At 43.8% G+C, this 23,913-nt stretch overlaps 1 protein-coding gene across 3 annotated transcripts in view; it reads left to right on the top strand.

Annotated features, from left to right (window-relative positions):
• The window catches only part of LOC146784338 (uncharacterized), a 62,091-nt gene extending 52,188 nt beyond the window's left edge, over positions 1 to 9,903 (top strand). For all 3 annotated transcript variants that reach the window (XM_085636101.1, XM_085636102.1, XM_085636103.1), the window contains exons 3-5: positions 264 to 347; positions 5,464 to 5,548; positions 8,911 to 9,903. In XM_085636101.1, the coding sequence (XP_085492227.1) occupies positions 264 to 347; positions 5,464 to 5,548; positions 8,911 to 8,977 (236 nt within the window). In that variant the 3' untranslated portion in view covers positions 8,978 to 9,903. The remainder of the gene's footprint in view (positions 1 to 263; positions 348 to 5,463; positions 5,549 to 8,910) is intronic.
• The last annotated feature ends 14,010 nt before the right edge of the window (positions 9,904 to 23,913 follow it).

The raw sequence follows: 23,913 nt of genomic DNA, 5'->3' as shown, positions 1-23,913 counted from the left end.
CCCCCCACCCTCTCATTTACTGAATTGGGAAGTGGGGGGCGTTTCAGAAACTGACCTACGGTGTCATTGGGCACTACCTGGTAATGTATGAAGGAGCGTTGTTGTGGAAGTGTATTTCATGTCAGATCTTAGGAGGGACAAACGTGAAGGCATATGTTTTGACGTGTGATGTGTATTTGCTTATTTTTGGAGATGGGAGCCTTTGGCTTGCATGTCTCTCATGCAGACCTCTGACAATGTCCCCTCCTCCTTTCACGTTGCAGGGCACAAGGTCTCTTTTGTCACCACTGCAGTCAGCACCAATATGAACACGTCATATCCGACCCCACCGAGTGGAATTGTGCCCGGTAAGGAGAATTCGTACATGTGGAGAGGTGGGAGAGGTGTGGGGGGGGGGGGAGGGGTTGAAGAGGGAGGTGGACTGGCTGAGCTTTGTGATGACAACTGTTCCAGGTTGCACAGGGTTCTTTTAGCCTGTGACGAGGGCAATCGGGCTGCTTAAAGGCAGAGCCCTGGATAGTGAAATGACAGGACAGCGTGGGTAGCCGTGCCTGTGGTAAGGAAAAGAGGGGGCAGACTAAACCTGAGACGGGTTGTAGGTCGAGAAGCGAAGTTGAGCCTGTATTTTTGGGAAGGAGGTCAAACTCAAAGGGTTGGCTTAGGTAATTATGTGTATATACATAATGGCTGTTCACATTGGCCTCATTCACACACAGCAAATATTTTAGACTTAAGACCGTTCATGTCACTCAAGAGACCAACCTACCTGGACTAATGTTTCATAGGCAAAAAAGAAAAGTGCTCAGTAAGTTGTTCTTCATGGTGTGATCACTTGGAACAAAGTGCGTGTGTGTGTGTGTGTACATACATAGAACGACTAAAGTAATTGAATTCAAGCCGAATGTGCCAGTGAGTCAGTCCTACAGCTAAATTGATTACCAATTGAGTCCAGACCGAGCATGTCTGTTAGGGTGTCGACCATAATAATGATTTTGATTGTCATCAAAAGTGATTGGCGATGACCTGGGAGGATTTTGTGGGATTCATTCGCTCATAGTAAGCCACAAAGAGCAGAATGATACTCTTAATATCTTTATAATGTATCTTGCTGTGGCTTGCCGACCCCAGGATACGGGTGTAGTTGGCGTTGTCACCCCACGTTTACACCCCTTTTGTGTCTAGATGCGGGTTATTTTTAGAGTACTAAGAACGAGTTTGAGACCCTTTACAAGTCGGGGTACAGAAGCAGATGAATTTTAAAAAATATGCAGCGGCATTGTCATAAATGCAAAAGATGTGGGATGAGGAAGTCGGTGGCTGAAAAACATAAGCTTGGGAGAGGAATCCAAGTGAGTGTGACCCTCTGATTTAAGACTGTTGAAGAGTTTTTTAAAGTTCAACTTTATTACAGTGCTTTCAGCCATAGTGTTTTGTGCTAGAGATGGAATGCAGGGGGAAAGGTTAGGACAAGGCCAGTCATTGCAACGCCTCCAGTTCTCATTTGGCAGCCTTGGCTCCTGCAGTCGACCGACGGATCCAGAGTTCAAGACTTTGATCTTGTCTGTATGGCAGGATGTTCGAGGCTTCAAACATCTTTGCCTGTAGGAATATCTGCAGGTTTTCTCCCAGGCCATTGTCTCTAAAAAGCCTAGGCAGTTGGGTCAAAGTCAGCCAAAATGTGGGAGTTTCCTCACATCATGAAGGCCTTCTCTGTTCAGTGTAACATGCTGTTCCAGGAGTCAGCCGGAAATGCATTAAAGCACTTGGGCCCTGATTACAGGTTGCACGAGTGCAATTTCACTCCATAGAATATTCAATGTGCCCGTGTCCTCGCAAAACCTGGGTTTTTCGAGTGTGAGATTAGACTCGATTTTTTCCAGCTGGAAATTCCAGCCAGTAATGTAGTTTATGAAATCGACTACAATGCTGCCCAGACCTGCCCCCTGCCCCTCATGTGACCCTCATGCAAGGCAAGCGGGGGCATGTAATGCTTTCCCTGCCAGGTAACATCGTCCCCTTAACTCGCCCACTCTCCACACCGTCTTCCCCTCCATGCAGGAGTCCTAACATACACAGTTACTACCCTCACTGAGCAGGTTGGAAATGTGAGAGTAAGAAAAACTCCGAGGAGTGGGCAATTCGGTGTGAAATTTTGTGCACTAAATTCAGGTTCACACAGTTATTCCCCATTCCGAGAGGTTTAACTTGTAATAACAGGCGTTCTGTGCAGAGATTCCGATCAGTAACAGAAATTGGAGCCATGCGGACTCATCTCTTGGAATTCCTTAAGACGCGTAATTGTGGAGTAAATTTCCTCAAATTGATCATATCGTAGTCTAGGACGGTACTTGACTGCTCCAGGTCCGCCTTTGCCCAGGCAGAAGGCTATATTCTTAGGCTTATGTAGTGTAAGGTTTTCTCTCCTTGTAAGCTATGCCTCCTCACCGCTCCACCCAACTGGGGTCTGCAATTCTTCTGAGGCTGTGGGTGGTGAGAAGAGGCAGGCTATTTTTAGGAACTGGTAGTGAGTGTTCCTGGACTTTAAAGGGACTTCAGTTGGTATTGGTTGTTCACAAAACCAGTGCAAAGCCTCCATCGCAGGCTGAATCGCAGCAGTGCTTGCGACTGGTCGCATGCATATATGCTGGGGTTGCCAGGGCTGTAATCCTGGAAATCTGGTCATATGCGGTTTTAGGCTACGGCCTTTTGCTTTTGGTAAAAAGTTTCATAAACAGACTTACCCAGAGGAGTTTTCAGACAGCCCTCTTCTGCCACTGGTCAGGTCACTTGTCATTCATATTTTGATTCCGCCCACTACAGCTTACACAGGGCCAGGAAACTTGAGCAATTGGTTCTTTTCTCCTTGAGTGATGGTATTCTGCCCAAGCACAGTATCCTCACATGCAGAGAAAACAGTAACTTTCAGTGCCAGGAACTTTTGGGCAGGTTAATGCTTGAAATACAATTTATATAAAAAGTTTTCCAAAAGCCAGGCAGCTTCCCAGAGAGGGCTTCCAGGCTTGCGGCCTCCGTTTGCAGTGCTTCACACCTGCGAGCACTACTTGTGGCGACAATGTTTTAAAATGGGCCTTCCTTTACTTCCAAATTGACTCTTATGTGCATGCAAGGGTAGTTATCTTTGACCGGTTTTGTTTACAAAAATATTAAATGCACAAGTGTACGTTCGTACAGTCTCCTATTTTAAATTAGTTTTGTCAAAATGTTTTACAGAAACATAAAAAAAGAATCTCCTTCATTGGCAAACGCCAGACCTATTGGCTTTGCCAATGCTTGTTCTATAAATTGGAGTGCCACAGTGAGGTTACTTCAGGCTCGTACAAGGCACTTAAATTAACATGCAGGTATCGTGATTATGAATCGTGAGTCGGGGTTTTTCTGTCACAGCCGCACTGGCCGGAGTGAAATTTGAGCAGGGAAAATATAGGAAAATCCAAACATTCTACCTTGGAACGGGAAAACGATGCAGTATGAAGACACTAGCGGCCTCTTGGAATAATGGGGCAGTACCGCACCGCACAAATACCACACCGCACAAATACCGCACCGCTCATTATCTGTATTTCTTGGTGAGAGGATTTTGTAATGTGGCCCGTGTGCCTTGCTAAATAATGAGTTGCTCATATTTGGGACTCCTGTATATCTAGTTGTTGGTACAGCTTCATTTTTGTTCAGCTCTTACTGCAGCATTTTTCCCTAAGCAAATATTCCTGTCGGGGTATTTATTATAATGGTAAAAGTCAATTGGAATTACGTTTCCAGCTGGTAGGAATGAACTCTCCACTTTGTTTTGCTTAGATTGCAAAAGGCCACTTTATTGGGAGCAATCTGGGACCCCTTAACTTATTTAACTAATCCACGCATTCTGTTATTCCTGACAGCTTACTAACACTTAAGCGCTATGCCAGCCTCCTTTCAGTACAACACTCCACCTCAGCCTCTCACGACCCCCTCCCCACACTTGTCCCAAACTTTGACCACAAACTCCCATCTGTTCATAATAACATGTGCGCTTGCGATCCAATTTTAGTATTCCAAATGTTTGCTCGTGATACGCGCCTGCCTCCTTGAATGGCCACTTTCTTCTAGTCTCTCCCCTCTGCGTACTTCTCCAATTTTCCGTTTACTTCTCTCCCTGGCTTTCCCCATACCTCGCTTGCCTCCACAGCGACAACGCGTAAACTATACAAACAATTAACGCATGTACGTCAAGCACACCCACCAAACACTCCCATAACCTAATGTACATGGGTGGGCGGGAAGGCACGGGTACAAGCGATTTGCTATGACTGCCATGTTACTCCACGCTTGCTAGCCCCCCCTTCCCCTGGGTGTGTAGCATGATCCCGCTCCCCCGCCTGGGGCCCTGACTGTGCTATGACACTTTCACCTGGCCAGAAAGCCAGAATTGGTCTCTTAGGTTTTTCCCAGACCCCCCCAGGTCTGCCTTTCCCCAGATCTCAGACAGGTGGTCCAGTTGCACCAGTGGCCGAGCAGTGCAATCTCCTGGTTACCACACACACAATTGACTTGCCATCACTACCCTCATGGGTCTCCAACCTTTTCAGTAACAAGAGCTACTTATGTTCAATAAAAATTATCCTGAGCTACTAATATTATTGGCCTTGTAATAGTGAGCACATCAGACAGGCAAAATGATATTAGTGGCCTCCGGCAGCGATCACCTCAGCGCATCAGGCAGGGTTGCCAGCAGTAACTTAAACAGTGTTTGGAAATTTAGAATCCTTTTTCATTGGTAATTCAAAACAGCTATAATTTCAAAGGTCATGGAACTGAGGCAATATTATTAGTAATTTAGTAATAAGTCCCCTGAACGTCACGTGATTCATCACCCCGCTTTGACAGTATTTTGAAAATCCAAGGATCTTTTGAGTATTGAAAATGCACGCATTTTTATCTTGAAGAAACCCTTTTTAATGTTGGTATGAATATATTAATTCAGCCTAGCAAAAGTAATTTAGTAGGCTGGGATGCACACAAGAGCTACTCAAAGGTCCCTGGAGAGCTACCAGTAGCTCACGAGCTACTCGTTGGAGAAGCCTGACGGTCACACCAGTCTGTTGTCGCAGCGCCCTTGCGTCTGGAACTCTGTACCTGAAATGTATCTCAAATTCCCTGCAGATCTGCTTCTAGGTGTCTGAAGCACCCATGGATTCCAGAAGTACCCTTTTAGCTGGACAGATCTTTAGCATCTCCTGGGCCTGTTGGTTTCATTTTCAGCCGAAGGGCCCTTCCAAAGCTGTCCATGGATAATTTGAGAATCAGTTCCCCCACCCCCAAATTTGGGTTGCAGAACTCTGGTATGCTTTGCACCAGCGGGATACCAACATCTCAAAAGGCTTAGTTCGCTTGTATATTAGAGCATGGCATTTCCTCAACGGTGCGCCTGCCTTGACCACTCTTTATTGTTTTTTCCATCTCCAGGAATCATCGCAGCCTCCCTTTTCATCTCCTTCCTGCTCTGCCTCTACGCCATACTGTGGAAGTGTATGGTCTCAATGCCCAAGAGGTGAGTCAGGCAGGGCTAGTCTTGGCCTAGTGCATTCTGGGATACGTCGGGAGTATGAGAGTGGCTTTGGGTAACCCCTTGGAGTCTCAAGCAAGACTTGTATCGCCCCATAACTGTTCTATTGGTGTTTTTTAATAGGTTCAGTGGCGTAGGAAGGGGGGTCCAGTGGGTGTGGGCCGCTCCGGATGTAATCACTGAGGGGGGTGACAAAATGGCAAAAATATGTTTTAAACACCTATTTTTGCTATTTGTCAAGCCTGGGGTTACAAGAAGTTTTCCGCACCGGGTATCACCTGACCTTGCTACGCCACTGAACAGGTTCCAGTTTGTTAGTGGTGCATACAACCTTATACTCAGGCGACTTCAGCTTGTTCCTACAGTGTATATTAGGGATCACATCAATGCAAATGAAACGGCTTGATAAAAACTATTTTATATTAAAATGACAATGTTGCAGTATACTTCTTTAACATTTAATATACAGTACTTTTGACCCTTACAAGGCTAGTGCCAAAATTGGACCATTTCATAAAAGGACTTCTGGATGAAAATAGTAGTTACTACCGTTTACACTTTTGTCCTTGGAGAACATCATAGAGCAGTGCTGGAAAGTAGGGGGATCATGCCAGATCCCTTTGCCAACAGCTTTTTCTGGACCACATCTGGGATCCGGCTGATCCAGGGAAATGCACCTAGTTTGTCCTGGTGCCATTTTCTGACAATGGGACATCGCTCAGCAGCACCCACGCGTTGTCTACTTTCAGTTCAGTTACAGATCAAAAGAATGGAGGGAGGAAGAAGTGGAGGCTCATTCAGCTTCCAAGAGGTATTGGCTATCTATCATAAAGGGGGGAATGCACCACATAAGTCTCAATACCTTACAGCAGAAAGTTCTGAGACGCTGGTATTGAGACTTACTTTCAGTTTAGTGCAGTAATCTGCTGGCAAAAGGGGCTTATTTATTTTTATTTTCAGCTTGGTACAAACAAAGGCCTGATTTAAAGGGCCATCAGCTCATCTTTTGTTCAAGTACCATCCTGGCTGAGAGCCATCTGGAGTCTAACACCTAGATGCCAATGCAAAGGAAGGAAACCGAGGCACATAGTTTTATCACTTCACAATTACTTTAGCGAAACTATTACTTGTAGGCAGGGTTTTGACTTTGTTCAACCCCCTTATGTAAGAGAGGTTCATGCACTGTAAGAGCAAGATTTATCTGTGTGCGAGTAATTACACTAATAATGATCTAAATGGCACCTACTTATTTATGTTTAGTTATATTATAGTGCTGCTCATCCCAGTGTAGCGTGTCGGAGCGCTTTACATCACACACAGAGACACAATATATCATACAAGGGTGTAAATCAATGTACAGGAAACACTACTTATTAAAATGAGGTTTATAAGGAGTAGGAATCGCATATCGTCCATACTTGTAGACATTATACGAGTGAATGGTTAGGCAAAACAGACTCGGGATTTAAAACATAAGACAGTGATTTGGGTTGTCTGTACTAACAAGATTATTACCAATGGAGCCCTTCCTTAAATTGAGGAAAGAAACCATGATCTAGCCCCGTGATTTACAGTTTTCATGCATCTCCTTGATGCTGGTAAATAGGTCACTGTGTTATAATGAAAGGAATGCACTTATGAACTGGAAGTAACAAAATGATGTCCATGTCAAAAGCAGTAGTCCACTTGTCTAGCTACAAAAAATACTAAATCTGTGATCTGAATGTGTCACTGTGAGCTTTGTTGCATGCACTTTTAACTGTCTATGCCATGTTGCGTCAGAATTGTGATTGGACAAAGCCCGGAACTATCCCAGAACTCCATCAGCGGTATCTTAACCGCTATTACAGTCCTCTCAAAATTGCTGGGCACACAAAGATCTCTGCAGCAAGTGTCTTAACCCTTTAGGATAGTTTAAAATATAGCCTCTTTGTGTCCAGTTTACTACGCTGGAACAGATTTTCTGTCACATTTGTCCTTGTTGCTATTTCTTTTTAGAAGATTTTGTAAAAAAATAAAGGTAGAAGTCGACTGTCGGACTCTTCTTTTCAAGCTTCGCCTTTCATGACTCCAGCATCTTTTCTTGTGCCACATCTGAACTCCTAATTCATGGGCCCCCTGAGTACGTTTTTTCCCCCAGTTCCAGTATTGACTGAGGGCATTTCATGGTTCAGGGCGCACACAGCCAGAGCAGATCTGCCGGCACCAGTGCTCCACATCGAAGTCTTGTAATCCCCCCCCCCCCCCCCCGCCTCCCACAGCTGCACTTGCCCAGCTCACATTGAAGGTGGCTTTCCCCAGGTAACTCTCTTCAGAGCTTTTCACAGTGTGATCCAGATGCGTTTGCTTTGGCAAGGCTTGTTTGAAAGGACTCTTACCTTAGTTCTTGGTTACGTTAAAAAAGGTATCACTTATTATGAAATTACAATTTGTCTAAATTTAAAAAGACCTCCCACTGCCAGACTCTAATAGTCTCCTGTTCATAATATCAGTAGGTAGTTTCCTGAACAATGTTACATAACTCATTTAATACAGAAGAGCACGTTTATGGTTTAATTGAAAGGGTGAGCGCTTCAGTCCCCCTCTGAAGAGGGGCTACACCCCTGTTGTTGGGTTAAAACAGGAGTTTGCGGTTTGGTCTAATAAGTGGGAGGAGGAGCTTGGCTCTGATTAATGAGGGAGAAAAGCTTAAATCCTGGACGGGTTCTAGATGACACCATCTCTAGAACCCATCTTTCCATTTGGCAGCATCCATTTGTTCCCCATACATTACCCATGGTGCCCCCACGGTATGTGACATGCCCGGTCATAGGGTGCTAGTCTGTATTCTGATTGCAGGGTTTGTTTTGGTTCTATTGTGATGTCTCTGTGGTAATGCTGGTTTGTATGTGGCCACTCTTGTGATTCATTTCAGAGAAACTCTTCTCACCCTGTAATCTCCCCTGGTGAATAAACCTAGCAGAAAATGTACAAGTTGATATGGAATTTTACTGCTTTGTGGGATTTCTTGCACATCGCCTGTGATTATTTCTGTGGTTTTGCAGTGCTCTTCTAAGCTGTACTGACTTTTCCGTTCCCATTTGCAGACTGGTGTCTGATTCCCTTTGCAAAGTTGTGTGTTCCGCTGCATGAGTCCAATTGTATCATCCAGTTGTGCAAGTTGTTTGGGGGGGGGGGGGGGTGTGCAGGGGACAGAGCAGTACCAAAACTGGGTGCAAGATTTCTCTGGGTGTACAAGGAAATTCACAGGCAACTGTAAATGTGCGATAGGCTGTTTTTTGGAGGTAGGTGCTTTTTGCTACCATAATAGCTTAATATTGTTTTTTTTTTTCTCGTTGCCCTCCCAGGCAGATGAAACGTCAGAGCCGCCGGCGACCTCCTCCAGGGCTCTTGCCTGAAAAGACGCTTTGTTAAACATTTTGTTGGGATATCCCTAAAACAGAACCTGCTAGGAAGGCAGGCACTTCAATGCTACTGTAGATGCCCAGCGCCAGAACATATGTAGGCTTAGGGCAGAAGTGGCAGAGTGAAGACCCCCAGAGTCCCCGTCTGGGATCCAGTGCTCTGAAACAGACTGGGTCTGTTTTTGTTTGACCAAGCTTTTGGGGCTCCCGGATTGATGATCCGCGTCGAGGAAGAGATTGGGCTCTGGAGAACAATTTGTTACGAAGACTTAAGGGAGCATGGACTGCCTGAAACTGGGATCTGCTGTACGTGTCCATCGGGCCACCGCCCTTTCCGCAGATGCAGGGAATCCTGCATGTGGAATACACTGGCAATAGAGGGTTTGGTGGTGTGAAGAGAAACACCACTGTGTGGTTAACTGAGAATGTGCCTGGGATTACACTGGATGCAGGGTCGCCATGATGGCTTCTGAATGATACCAGCTCTCGACTGCTTATGAATTCAGGGGCAGCAAGACTACTTGCTAAGAAAAAGGCCACCCTCTTAACTGCTTACTTACGAGAACACTAGCACCTTCGCTCTTTGTGAATAAGACTAACCGCTTGTAAATAACACATTGGCTATCATGACTACTTCTGAATACACTGACGATACATGGAATTTTGGGGGTAGGGAGGGGAATTGTCTGAATAAGTTGCTGCTGATATTGTGTGGGGGTGTGTGGGCATTTCCAAAGCTGCTGATGAATGCTGAGACTGTTTTGGCCGAGGGCCATACTGTGGAGGCTCCAAGTGTTCATACCAAGCACCACACACTGTCTTGCTATGGTCTGGACTAGCTCAGTGGCCTAGAGATGGCAATACGCTTGATGCCAAACCGGTATGAACCGCTTCCAGGAAAGATTACAATAAAACTCTTGTTGGACCAAAATGTGATTGGCTTGTGGTGTTGTATTCAAAATACTTTAGAATTTACAGTATCTGAATCGAAGACATCCAAGCGGGAGACCTGGGAAGGCCATCCAGTAGAAGCGAGAAGTCACATGAAGCTGCTGGAGTGGCACAGCCAAATTGAAAGGGGCACACATTTAAAGTTTGAAGGAATAGATGCAAATCCAGCGGACTGGCAGTGGGGTCTTTCTGGAACAGGGTGGTGCCACAGGAAAGTCAATATCTGGAACAAGGAAAGCGGGTACAAGGGAAAGTAGCCCAGTCCTTTAAGGAGTGAGAGTTGCTTTTCTTTACATCTTTCAAGAAATGACAGTGGGCTAGGGAAAGGATTGTGTGACCTCAGAGGTGTGGGCAGCGGCACCAGGAAAACTATGAAAAGTTGAGCAAAGATTTTTGTTTCATGCTCCACACGGAGAGCAACAAATAATGTCAGAATAGAGGGTCTTAGCAGGCAAAAGATTAGGCATCTTTTTTTTTTTTTTTTATAAGTTGAAGATGGTGGTGAAAGCAGAAAAAATTCTATCCCATTGACCGGCAGACCTAGGAAAGATTGTACAGGGCTGAAGGAAGGCCACAATACTTTAACTCTAGAAAAGCAGGAACATGGAGAAGCCGGCACTAGCAACCATCTGACACTAGTGGACGGAACATTTTAATGAAATCAGTTACTACTGGAATAATTTTGGAATTTATTCAAAGCAGGGCCATTGATGGATGGGATCCATCAGGACTTCAGGTAAGCTTGTGAGACAGTTCATCACCAAAGGCATGTAACGAGGTTGAGCAGCTGTGGGTCAGAAGCAAGCTTGTTAGCTGGTTTAAAAAGCGCTAACTGACCAGAAGCGCTAGAAAATGAAGTCCAAAACGTTGAGGGCAGCCGGTCTGGGTTTAATCTTATGTGTCGCCCAGCTCAAGAAAGGTCTGTTACCTTCCCTGTGTGTGGGTACGCTAGTCTATCCAGTTTTTGATACCATAATATTTTGTATTTATCATGCTATCAAGGACAAACTCCACCCAACTGGGGTTCACAGCACTGCACAGAGCAAAGGTGTATGGACACTAGGCAGATCTAACCATGCATTGGCTGGCTACCTAAAAAATAGATTGTTCAAAGTACAACACTGGTCTGGATTACAATAAATGAACCGTATAGGTGGATAGTGAGGAATAGGTAAGTGAGAAGTGGGAGATAATTTTCCAACAGACCTAAGACAAGTTTGGCATCGTCAAGCATAAACACATAGACCGTACATAGCATATTGGTCATCTGAGCAGTTCTCCGTGAGCAACCGAAACAGCTGAAGGCTCTGTGTCATTGGTTATGGTGTAAGAAACTGGACGGGAATTGCTGACTGTGTGAGTTAAGGCGGTTTTCAGCTGACGAAGCATGGAAGAAGTGATATAACCGCAGAATCAGTTAAGGTACAACAGTGGTCATGAGTTGCAAACTAGAAGGGTGTTTTGATGCACAGGAAGTATGCAAGTAATTCATTTTTCATTTATAACGAGAGCACACAACTCAGTTGGGTTATATTGTGGTTAGCCTTTTTTGCAGGAACTGACCTACATAGCGAAAAAACACACAGGGCCATGTGGAGAGTATTTAATTTCCCCTTCATCACACAGTTTGTACAAGTTGGGAAGCTAAGAATAGAACCCGGAGCTTCTGTTTATCAAATATGAAACTCGGCGAGTAGACTATATTGCGCTGTAGCTGCATGCATAGATTGATTTGGTTTTATATAGCGACTAAACTACTTTTTGATACATGTGTGTGTTTGGTGACAAACCATTTGTGAGGAATATATAGAATTATAAATGGTAACCGTGAATTACGGGGATGTTTTTCACCAAGGGGTTCTGCGTGACGTCAAATAGAGATCGCGAGCGAAGCTCGAGTTGTCTATATCACATCACTCAAACTTGAGGTAAAAAACTTCCCCGTAACTCACTTTTTACCCATCTATAATTTTATATATGGCCCCAAAATCATCCTACCCTTCTTTCAGCTGCTACGCAGGATCGGTTGTATGATGGAACAACGCATTCCATTGCAATGCATGCCTTGACCACACATGCGATACAACGCGAATGCCTCTGCCACGCATAACCTTTACCACGCATGCTTTTACATCGAATTTTATTGTAAAGAGGCCTATGCGTGATAAACGTTTTCCCTGACCTCAGTCCTCAAGCCCGTAACCCCCCCCCCCGACCCTTTATAAAAAAAAAAATACCCGACCCCTGCCCTAAGGCCTAAATCTAGGTCCCAGCACGCACCCTCCTGGCCCCCAGTTCTTTAAAAAAAAATACCCGACCCCTGCCCTGAAGCCCAAATCCGTACCCTGGCGCGACCTTCCCATGGGCCCCAGCTCCTTCAAAAAAAAAAACAAAAAAAAAAAACACTTCCAGTCTAAAGCCCAAAATTCATACCCACCTTCCCCAGGCCCAATCCGCCTTACCTTAACGGGATGTCGACAAGGGAACTCTTGAGGTGCGACACAGGTTGTCCATAGGAAGCGAAGGATCTCTTCACTCCTCTAACGACACAGATAGTCTTGACCGTTACCGGCATATTCCCTTACCATATACGCTGTAAAAAGAAAAAAAAAAAAAGTGTGGTGAAGGCTATGCGTCGCAACAGTGCAAGGGTTGTAACGCATGTGTGGTAAAGGCTTTGCGTGGTAACAGCTGCGGTGTAATGGCTGTTTCACGCAAGGGCAGAGGATTAGTGGGGGACCATATATAATGCAGCCTCACCTCCCTGTTCCAAATAAACTTACCTGCAATCCCTAACCAACCCCGACCACCATACCTGCCTCCCCCACCACAACCCCCCACCTCCTCAGCTGTGCTTTCTGCTCTCAGCCAAATCAGACAAGCAGCGCTGCAACGAGAGGCTCCCAGAGAGCCCTGTTACCACAACAGTGGGTATCCGGTTTTGTTATCAACTGTTGCTATGTCATAGCAGTGAATTATTACATGTAGATACTGAAGTAAAGATACTCTCTAGAAGAGCCATGCATAACAATGAGGTTAATGGTTTCTTTCTGCCCTCAGTTATATAGTGCCTTTTCTTGAGCGTGCACTCCAGACTGAATCGCTCGCCTCTTGGCACCATGGATGTTTGTGTGAGCGCCCTCGCCCCGCCCTCCCCAGCAGCCTGGTTGAGTCAGCCACATTTACAAAACTCACAGATCATCAGAACTTTCCAAAACATTGTTGCTGGTTCCACGTGATTAATGCTGACTGTCCAGGGCCAGCGCTGTGTCTGTGCAAAGTTCAGTGTCAAACCCAGAGGCTGCAAAGAGTACAAGTTCCATTACTCGCTCTAGCAACAATTGTGCTGTGAAAGGGAAATACTTAATATTACATTGATGAATTATGTGGCAAGAAACATTTTGTAAACTGACTCCAGGCGTTTTAAAAATGAACGTTTTCACCCAATTCCCTATCTTCTTTATTAACCTAGGAAGGCTGAAACTCTGAGTTGGCACTTTTGGGTCAAACTTAGATCTGTGCAGTAGGCAGTTTCACTTTCCGAGGCATTCCATCGCTAGCTACTTTTAATCTAATCAGCCTAATTGCACAGTTGAGTCGAGACTGTTCTGCTTTTGAATAGAAACCCAGGGAAAATATTTGATTGCTACTTTTTATCACTAAAGTAGGATGACTTAGGTTTCCATATTTGCCTTTAAAAATCAAATGGGATTCTTCTCATGTTTAGATTTAGCGAAATGACTTGAGGGAGTAGTCACTTGGCTGGTTCTGTTTATGGGATTACCTTTGTCCCAGTTGCCTTTTAGGAAAATACCCATGTTTTCCAGGATATGCCAGGGAGACCAGCCTGAAGGGTATAGGTAGGTGTTGGTAGGGCTGTAGGTCACTGGATCGATATTACAAGCAAAAATGTAAAGAATAATAAGAAAATAAAGTAAGTTGGAAGGTAAACAACCCTCCATCTGTACAAAAGCAAAACATAAGAAAGACACAGAAATGGCAAAACAAAAAGTGAACAAACTCTGCTACACAATTTTTCTTGCTTACCCATTGCTCTTTTGTCACGAGGAAATGCTACTTCGTGGTTTGGCTGTAGGCCCACTGGGTAAGGAACTCATGGATGGTCTGAAATCCAGTGATTCCAGGAAACTTGATGGGTCCACCCTGCCAGGAATGACCGCGCCAGCCCACGGGGGTCTTTCAGCAGCAAGGTCCTTTAACGTAACTTGTCCTGCCCCAACCCCACCAGCCTTTCAGGGGAAGCATAACTTTTGACATAATCTGCCTTTTAAGCCGGAATTGTCTAGAACTGCGCCCCAGCCTTGTCAGCATTTCAGAGGCTAACTGGTTGTGTGCTGTGGTACTGGAACTAGAGACCGGGAGGGGAGAGGGCAGGGGGGAGGCTGGAGCCCTCCTCCTCTGCCCCAGATATCACTGTAGAACGCTTGCTGAAATATAGGACTTGCATTGCAATTTGAGTATATTTGCAGCATATCCTTGCAAACACTTCTCTCAGTAAGTCAGTTGCCAGAATTAATTGACCCACAAGCATGTAATTTATTTCTCTGGCTAAATACTGTTTCTTATTCTGGAGAGCTATCTTTGTGTGTGCCACAAAATGAGAGTCTCTGAAAGAAACGACGCTTGAAACTAATAGCTCTGGATGGGCTTGGGGGAGGATGAAAGGAGAATGTAATGTCAAAGGATCCTTCAATCACACAGATGTAGAAAGATGTGCTTTCTCTTTTACAAAGTATACACATATTTTAATCATTACAGCCCTTTTTGGAATGAGACTTTTTCTTGAGTATATTTGATTGAGAGGAAAATACATTATTAAAAGACTCTCAGTTTCTGTTCTATTTATTTTTTGACATTTCGGTCTATATTTAGCAATATATCTTTTTTATAATTTTGTCTGTTTATCCATATTTAGTTTGGGTTTTGTGAAAAAAAGCCGAAATTAGTGTATTTCCACATTTATTTAACCGCTGGTTGTGCTTAGAATTGATTACTTGACAGGTTTCAATGATATGACTTCCCAAAGATAAATCGATGCGTTCATATAAAAACATTCACATTTTACGATCAGCTTTGTGTGCAGCCACAGCTGTTTAAGCCACATTAGAAAGATTTCTCTCTTTTTAACTCCCTTACCTTTTATTCTTTGCAGTTATCGGGCTGGCACTCCTCACTGACTGCATTTAGAATAACTCCAAAACAACCTAGTTTACATTTTCATTCATATTTAAAAATAAAGACCAGAAAATAGATGGCTTTCTGTTCAGCCATTCGGGTTGTACCTTCGACTAAAGGTCCTATGGGAAAATGCTTGGGGAAAACGCGTTTTGGGACCCCCCTTTTTTCTCAGCCCCCGCTTGACGAATCAACCCGAGACTTTCAGGGTAGGAGCTGAGCGGAGCGCCCCATTAGTTTTAAAAATTTCGCGAGGATTCGTCAACCGGCGCCAAAGTTATTCAAAATAGAACTTTCAGATTTCCTATGGAAACTCGGTCCTAACTATAACTATCTACTGGCGACCGCCAGTAGATAATATATAACCTGCCCCTTCCTCCCCCACCCCTTAGGCCCCTTTGGCAGGGGTGACCCAGAGGGATTGCAGCAAAAGAAAATATATATATTATTATTAGGGCTCCCGGTTTTATGTTATTTATGTTTTTAATATGGCCCTCTGTATTTATGTTCATTTTTTTAGCCATCTTTTTGGTATTTATCCATATTTGTGTATTTTGAGAATACATGGAGCTGGAAAATTGTATATTACCACATGTGTTTAACTGATAAACATCCTCTCATTGGTAAACATTAGCATTATATACAAATGTAGGTTAGCATATGCTTGTATTTTAGGACATTTCAGACTATTTTTTTATACTCCCCATGTTGTTCAGCTGTTGGCCTGGAATTCATGAAGAACAGCATGGAGCCCCCCAGTGTGCATGCACCCCAGTACCTGCACGACATTGACTTCAGCTGGCCATGCCATGCGTGTACTGATTTTGACATTCCCATTGCGGTGCCTATTTCATAGGAACCCCTGTGGGAACCCCCAAAACTAGCCCACCAGACAGGAGAAAACTCCTAATTTGGTGGACGGTTCAAACATGGGTTGGGCGGGGCGCTCCCCCACCGCCAAACTCATAATAAGGCCCATCGAGTGGAGTAGCTTGCTCTAGAGTATAGTGGTGTGGAGTAGTATACAGCGGAGTAAAGTGTTGCAGAGTGATGTGTAGTATAGTGGATTGGTGTAATGTAGAGTGTCGAACATGTTGTAGAGTGTCACAATGGATGAAAGTGTTGTACAGTGGAGTAGAATAAATCAGTTAAAAAAACAACTTAAAGTGCAGTCATGGTTTTAAAAAAATGGAAAAAACACTGAAATGTGCATGTTATAGTTAGGACCATGATCCATAACTGGCACAACAGCCATGCAAACCATACCTTGCACAACAAATGTAATGCAATGCTCTTTTAATTCTGTGCAGCTATTTATTGCTTTATAGAGGAGCAACGAATCTCATGGTAGTTAAAATGGGAAATCACTCTTTTGGGATCCACCAAACACCCCCCCTTATTTTTATACCCCACTCGATTGGCACAAAATGTGCAAAGAACAGGCTAAAGTTGATGCACCTTTTATTTGGCAATAATTGTACAGAATTGGCAAAAGGTGTCTGTTATGATAACAAAAAATGCCTTTTCAGTGGAAACTCTGAAATATACATAGCTGTAGTGGCACTATTGCCACCTCAATGTACAGATAGATATCTATATATTATGCATCAGCAAATGTTCAACTTCCCTATTTGTTTCCCCTCTGTGGCCTGCATGGGAACCAACTGAAATGCAATACCATTTACACTATTAACAGGCACTCGGCTGCTGATTATTACAACTCTGGTCTTTTCCGTTGTAATTGAGATAACCCAAGTGCTCCATTACACATACAGTGCCTGGAATAGAGGGACTGCCGCACTAAACACTGTTCGATGCTACAAAAATAAATTTGTGCCTTCATTCTTTTATTCAGTTAGTGAAAATTCGCTAATCTATTTTTAATGTTCTAAACTATCAACTGGAAGCTTAGTGACACCAGTTTGGATGAATACTAGTTTCCATCATTATTCTAAATGGAGAATTGGCAGCGCAGTCTAGTGGGCATACGTTTATTGTATGTGGCTGGGGATATGACTCGATGAGTTAAGCGCTCTTTGCTGGCTTTGATGCGACATGCAGATCACAAGTTTGAAACCTGATGAGACCAATTCTGCCTCTCATTTTTCACAGATGAATACATGGAGTACGATTAAAGGTACTATCCAGAAAAACAACATTTTTTTATGCTTATACATTCACAACTACAATGTGACTAGGTGTAAAACAAAGTGTTGTTTGAAAATATTCAGTTTTGTGCTAAAAGAGGCAGTAGGATCTCAAAGTTGGCAGAAGACTGGCCTATACCAGTTCTTGTTCCCAGCGACCGGGGAATCTTCCTCTGAACTATTGCCTCTCCCTGGCCTAGCAAGGTACCATTTCTAGCGAAGTCGCAATAGTGCAAGTGTAGTGATTTCCCTTCTGGGCCCACTTGGTTCTCCCTTATTTTTGCATTTTAGACGTTTTAGGCTGCCTGTGCTCACTCTACATAGCATTTGTTTTTGCTACAGTATTTTGAGAATACGCTGTTCATTTTTGTTATTCAGGGACTCTTCTTGGGATTTAGTCTGCACATTTTGTACCAGTTTGCTGGCAATACATAACCTAGTGTACTGTTTTCTTTGCACGTTCAACAACAGTTCATAACGCATAGATCTACATCAGTCGCATCTCCAGCACAATATTTTTCTCATATACACTCTGTCTTGCCCCCTTGGGGACCAGAGAGGAGAATTCCAGCAGAAACAACTGCTCTGCAACGACAGCAGTGCCCAACATACAGCCCTGTGTAAAATAAGTTTACACACCTGATGCAGACCACCTAAATGCATACACCAGGTATGAGGTCCAATGCCAATCCCAGAGATTGCAAACCTATTCCTGTGCTCACATAGTAAGAGTAGACCCAGACAGATCTATAATTTGTCATCGTGGCTATGTTTGTCCTATACAGTCTGTTAGTAATGCTAAATACTCTGTTAGGTTGCATCTGCCTAATCGCAGCCCATTTGCTTCATATTAAACTATGATACTTATGATAAATGTTTTGTAAACTTCAGTCGTTTCTTTCTGAAGTTATCTATGGTCATGCATAATTGAGTAATGAAAGGGGAGGATCTGTTTATATGATTCCCTTGGGGACTAGAGGGTCATGTTCAAGGCTGCCGAAATCACCTGTTACTCTGGAAAGATTAGGAGTTCAGGTGAGGCACTGTGAGCTAGCCAGGATTGGGCCTGTAGAAGCCATCTTTCTTGTATGATACCAAATGCTGTAAGCTTCTAGGCCCTGCTAAGTTGACATGAAAAGCAGTGCACAAAATGCCCGTACTTTACCATTCGCTTCAGAGACACAGCTTTTGTAACACAAGGTTCGATCAAGAATAATACGTGACAGGGAGAGATGCTCATGTAGACACAGACATTTCAGCATAGCACATTTTGTAATATGTCTGGTCCTTTCTATTATGTTGCAACTATTAACTGGAAAAGCACCAGACCTATATCTTACATTACAGTGGAAAGTCCCAGAAGCAGACCTAGGTCACGCAGTCTGCAACAGTACTTTTCGGACCTTAAATGGTATATAACTATCTAGGCCCTTGCAAATTGGTCAAATGAACTATGCTTAATTTGTGCTACGTATGTGATGATGCCGTATCCTTTGTGGTTTTGGCTTATAAAAGCTATCACCAATGTCACATCTTTGGGCACTCAGTGACTTTGCTGGGTGCCCCCGTGCTGCACGCTAATCTGTTGTTGGTTTCTAATAAACGCTGTCATCTTACCCTTGACTGAGAACCGTTTGTGTGGATTCATTTCTTGCTTATATTTCAGATTCTACATTTGGTGGAGAATGCAGCCCCAAAACATCTGACCGGCTTCGACGGCCACCGGCTGCTGGACTCCAACTCCTCGGGAGCTCGGAGACCTGAGGTGGTGACATTTCAATTTGTCTTCTCTATCTCCGCTCTCTGGCTGTTGGAGGACGACACCAGTGTTTGACCGTTAGTTGCTTGTGTCATGTCTTTGGCTCCTGCTCTTTCTCTCTCAGCACATTTGTATAGCACTATTTTTACTGGATTATAAGCGCTCTCCTCCTGTCTCCTTTTTTTCTTGGTATTCTTCTCATGCCGAAGCCAGTGTTTCTTTGGCCAGTGTGCCTGTCTCGGGGATAGCTCCATTGGTTGTTTACCGAAGTACGTCTTGGCTGTCATACTGGCAGTCCTCATTACTTTCTTTGTTCTCCTTTTCTATCACGGAAGATTTCCACTGTGTCGCCATTCTGCTTGTGACATTTTCTTTGCTTCCTCTTAACGTTTGATCGGCGCACTGACTCTGTTTCTGCTTCGGAGCTCTTTCTGCGTTTTGTCATCTGACACTGCTGCCGACTATCAGCTGTCTTTTAATGTGCATTTTGATCTCCTTTGTAGTTCCTGGTCCTCATCTCCACCCCTCCAGACCGGCGATGGTGTCCTTCTGCTCGATTCCATGCACGCAGTCACTCCCTGGTGCTACGCAGCGCTTGGCTGTAACTAGGACCAAGGAGGGTATGCTTCTGCAATCCCTTTGTCTTGCCTGCAGAGAGTCTCTGGTCTATGGGGGTGGAGGACAATTGGCCCCTGGTCCCCTGGTGACAACTGAGGTCGGTACGCTTTGACAGACCAGTGATCACTAGGTGAGTACATGTTGAGGGTTTATATCCTCCTGGTTGGGTTGTGGCAGGTTCGCTCCCCATTTGCAGGTGGTTGCGGTGAAAGCACCCCTGTGGCTGCACGCGGTTTAGGTGCAGCGGCTACGCGTAGTTCAAGATTGAGCTGACGAGCTCCTTTGGGACCTTGGTTGGAGGGACTGGTGGAGGGTTGGTGATTAGCATCCCCTCCGGATTTACATATTAGTCATAGGTGTGAACTGTTTGGATATGGTGCTTCATTCAGTATTTAGATTAGGGTTACGTTTCTGTTTCTAGGCAGCCAGTGGCGCTCCAACCAGACTAATAGGTCCAGGGACCCTGCTCAGTGAGAGCAGGGTCAGGAGGATTCGGTGGGAATTCTCGGAAGTGGGCCCATGGGTGCTGTCTCGGTTTGAGCACACCCAGCGTCGTGAGGGGTTGCAACTGCAGATGCTCCCCTGGTATTCTATCGCTGTCTATGATTCAGGGTTCACCTCACTACTTGATGATGTGCTTTGTACTGGGATTATACTTACTGCACTGTCACCTTCACCACTGGGGTTCGGTGAGGGCAAATATTCGCCTTTTTTCCTTGACTACGCAGTAACTCCCTGAAAATAGGAAGCACAAGACTACTGATGTTTCATGGAGGGTGAAATTCTGCAGTTCCCTGTCTTGCCTGCGACACTCACTGGCTCCAGGGGTGGAAGGTGTCGGATGCTGAGAAAAGGAAGGGGGGTGAACGCCTTGTTTCAAACAGTGATGGAATACCTGATTTATTGTTTCCTTGATTTGCATTAATAAGTTTCTTGAGCTTAATGATTTTTGTTTTCAATACCTATGTTCGTCAGTTATCGAAATTTGACTGTACATCTACATTTTTGACTGATCTGACTTGGACACAAGGACGATTTCTGTTGCCATTTTCATACAATAATAATTCTTGACTGCTCAAATAGACACTTTCACATTGTTTTTATATTGCACATTACCCTACGTCTGTGCACTGCTACTTATGATATGTCAGGTTCCAACTCTCCTTATGATTACACTCATTACACTAACACTCTTTTGGAATTAGATAACAGGTGCTTGTGTAGATCCGCACCGACTAGGGATAGACCCCGGCTATTTGTGTTATGTGTGTGCCTGTGTAAGTGCAGAGTTCACCTGTTTTTGTCTCACCTTTTATGTGATTCTAAAAATTTCGTTCAGCAGCACCTCTGTGGGTCTGCGTGGCCCGGAGAGAAAGGAAGGGGATGAAATATCTTACTCTACCTCTGTCTCTTTTCTTCCTATCTATGAATATTTTCGGTGAACTTGTAGCAAATGTCATTTCATGTCACGTTGTCTGATGATGGGCGCTTGCTCTGCTTCATTTTAACAATGCGCAGTTGGCTGTTTGATCACTGACTGATTTGTATCTGTTATCAATTTGTATTATCTGTTATCCATACCCCCACACCTCAGGAATGAGCAGCCAGAAATAGTCTGCTGACTACCTTCTGTGTCACTGTACCGAAGTGTGCCTGTAAGTTTGTCTACTGCAAGAGGGACAGATTACTCCTTCCCATATACACTTCCTAAGAGCTATAATTGGGGTACGAGTTCCTTTCAGGTAACACAACTGCATTGCTGTTTCCATTTATTGAAAATGGGGAATACAATTGTGGCATAGGACTGCATATTGTGTGTCGCTTAGATTGCAATGTCTTTCTTGTGACTGTGATTATTCTCCTGGAAGGAAGGGAATGGAAGATTACGGTGTGGGACTAGTTTTTAGGAAGTTGTGGCCAGAGATGAGTTGGCTCTGGTGCACTGCCTCCTGCTGGACACCAAGGGTGGTCTCCAGATGTGAATAGGTGTCCACCTACTCACAACGAGGAGGGTGTTGTTGTTGGTATTGCATTATATGCATTAATTTGAAGATATGTTGTTGTATTGTATGCATTTATTTGAAGTGCTTTTATTTTTGATATGCGGTCTTTGATTAACTATAGGTTTGTTTTGTACTACTCTAGCAACAGAGCTCTTGGACCCTGAGCTTGCACAACGAATTTTGGGCAGGCCCAATCTATCATCAGTAGGGGTTGATAGACATCCCTTCAGTTAGATTGATGTACATGAGTAAGAAAGCTTCTCCTCTGTGAGGAAGTGGGGGGTGCGCTGAAGTGTGTTTACCCTTACCAGTGCAAAGTAAATGTGTTTTTAGAGAGGATACATTGTGCGTGCTAAACACATATTTATGCACTGGTATTCTCTACCACAGGGGCACAACCCACCGAGCTGTCCCATGATGAGCAGACCTTTTGCAAATATCTCGGGCACAAACTCATAAATGGGGAAGTTAACCAAATAGAACTTTTGACAGGATGTTTCAAAATACTGCTTCTCTTGAAACTATGGGACAGGACGCAGCCTATGCACCTTTCAAGTTCTGCAGAAAGAAAAATAAGCTGTTAAAATTATGCACAGAAAAATAAAATACAATACCGCGTCTTAATGGTCCTGAGGCCCACTGTGCTTCTAAGCAGAAGGCTATGGCCCTAAGACAAACACAGAATACGGGAACAGCCTCCCTCTCTCCATATTATAGTTGCGATGTAGTCAAATTTACGTTCCCTGATTTCTTTCCAAGTGCCCACAACGCACCACATTGATAATGCCCCTGTGAAATGTGCCCCCTCCACCTGGGGAAAAGGAGAATAAAGTGGAATTTGTACATGTCTCATGGTCCAGAGCAGATCTCATGTCCTTTACCAACGTATTTCTGAAAGTACATGTAGAACGAAGAAGAGGGTACATAGAACTAATGAGACAGGAAGGGAGACAAATAGATGGAAGGCAACGCCTGATAATTTTGTAGAAAGAGTGAGTAGAAAGAGTGAGAAAAAAAAAATAAAGCAATAGTTACTGAGAAATGGCCAGCACGGCCTTTGATTATATGATACATTAAGGGGTTAAAGAAAACTCTTTTGGACTGGCTTTGAAATAACGATCGTGGGCTGGCCACAGATTCTGGGCATTGCGCCAAGACTACACCACACACTACAACAGTTTTCTGTGGGTATAAACAGAACTGGTTATACAAAAAAATATGTATTCTTCGCAGCGGAGATTGGAAGGGAATGCTAATTCTTAAATGTGTATTAACAAAATAGGATTGAATACCTGTTACAATTTATAGTTTAAAGTTCATTTAAAGATTGATGAAGGGAAATGTTATTTTGTGTATATGCGCTTTAATAAGTTTTGGTTCAACATTTTCGGATGCAAGAACGTCAGAGAAAAGATGTGTGTCGTACGTGCCTGTTTGGTGTCTTGTCAATTGACATTGTGAGGGCCAGAGTGATGCTATCCACAGGTCCCCCACCCCATCTCCCAGAGTGATTTACAACAGGAGACATTTGCTATTTTAAAGGACAAAAGATTCCATTACATTGCGCAAAGGCTACTTAATTAAAAAGCAGGGGGAACAGAGGACCCTCCTGCCAGTTATCAGGTTATTTCCGTGCATTTATAAGTATTGTCCCTGTTTCAAGTGCTGGTTTTTCGAAGTGTGCATTTGAACATATTAGCTATTGAGCTAAAAGATGAATGATCTGGGTGGCCTGGGTTCCAATTATTAAAAAAGATGTAAGTTGCTAAGATAAAAATGAAATGCCCAGGATAACACAATTAGGTCATGTTAGGTAGCTGGCTTGTTTTTCCCATTTCTCACTCCTACAGCCTAACATATAACGTCACCATCCTCACAAGCACATATACTAGGTATATTGCGCTCTTAAAGGGTTTTGCCTAAATTGAATGGAGCAAGGAGAAGTACTATGTTATGTATGCATCTAAAAGAAATATTGTGTATGTATATTAATGTTTTTCATTTCTAGGTTCTTCAGAGTTGCAGGATATATAACAATTTATACTGTAAGGGGAATGCGCTAAAATGCTTTTGAAAGCAGTGCATTTGCCAGGGACTACAAAGGATTGGACAAAGAGTAGTGATATTATGTTTATTTATTGTTCTTTAGTAATGAGTATATGCCAATGCAGAAGGATAGTGCGCATTGAATAACTGTGGTCCGTATTATGATGTTTTAAGGATACAATGTGTACAGATTTATTATGTCTTTGAATATACAGGTGCAGTCTTT

This window comes from Triturus cristatus, chromosome 11 (genome assembly GCF_964204655.1).
Source record: "Triturus cristatus chromosome 11, aTriCri1.1, whole genome shotgun sequence".
In the NCBI taxonomy this organism is placed as follows: Eukaryota; Metazoa; Chordata; class Amphibia; order Caudata; family Salamandridae; genus Triturus; species Triturus cristatus.
Note: the sequence above shows the minus strand (reverse complement) of the source record. Positions and strands in the feature narration are given on the sequence as shown.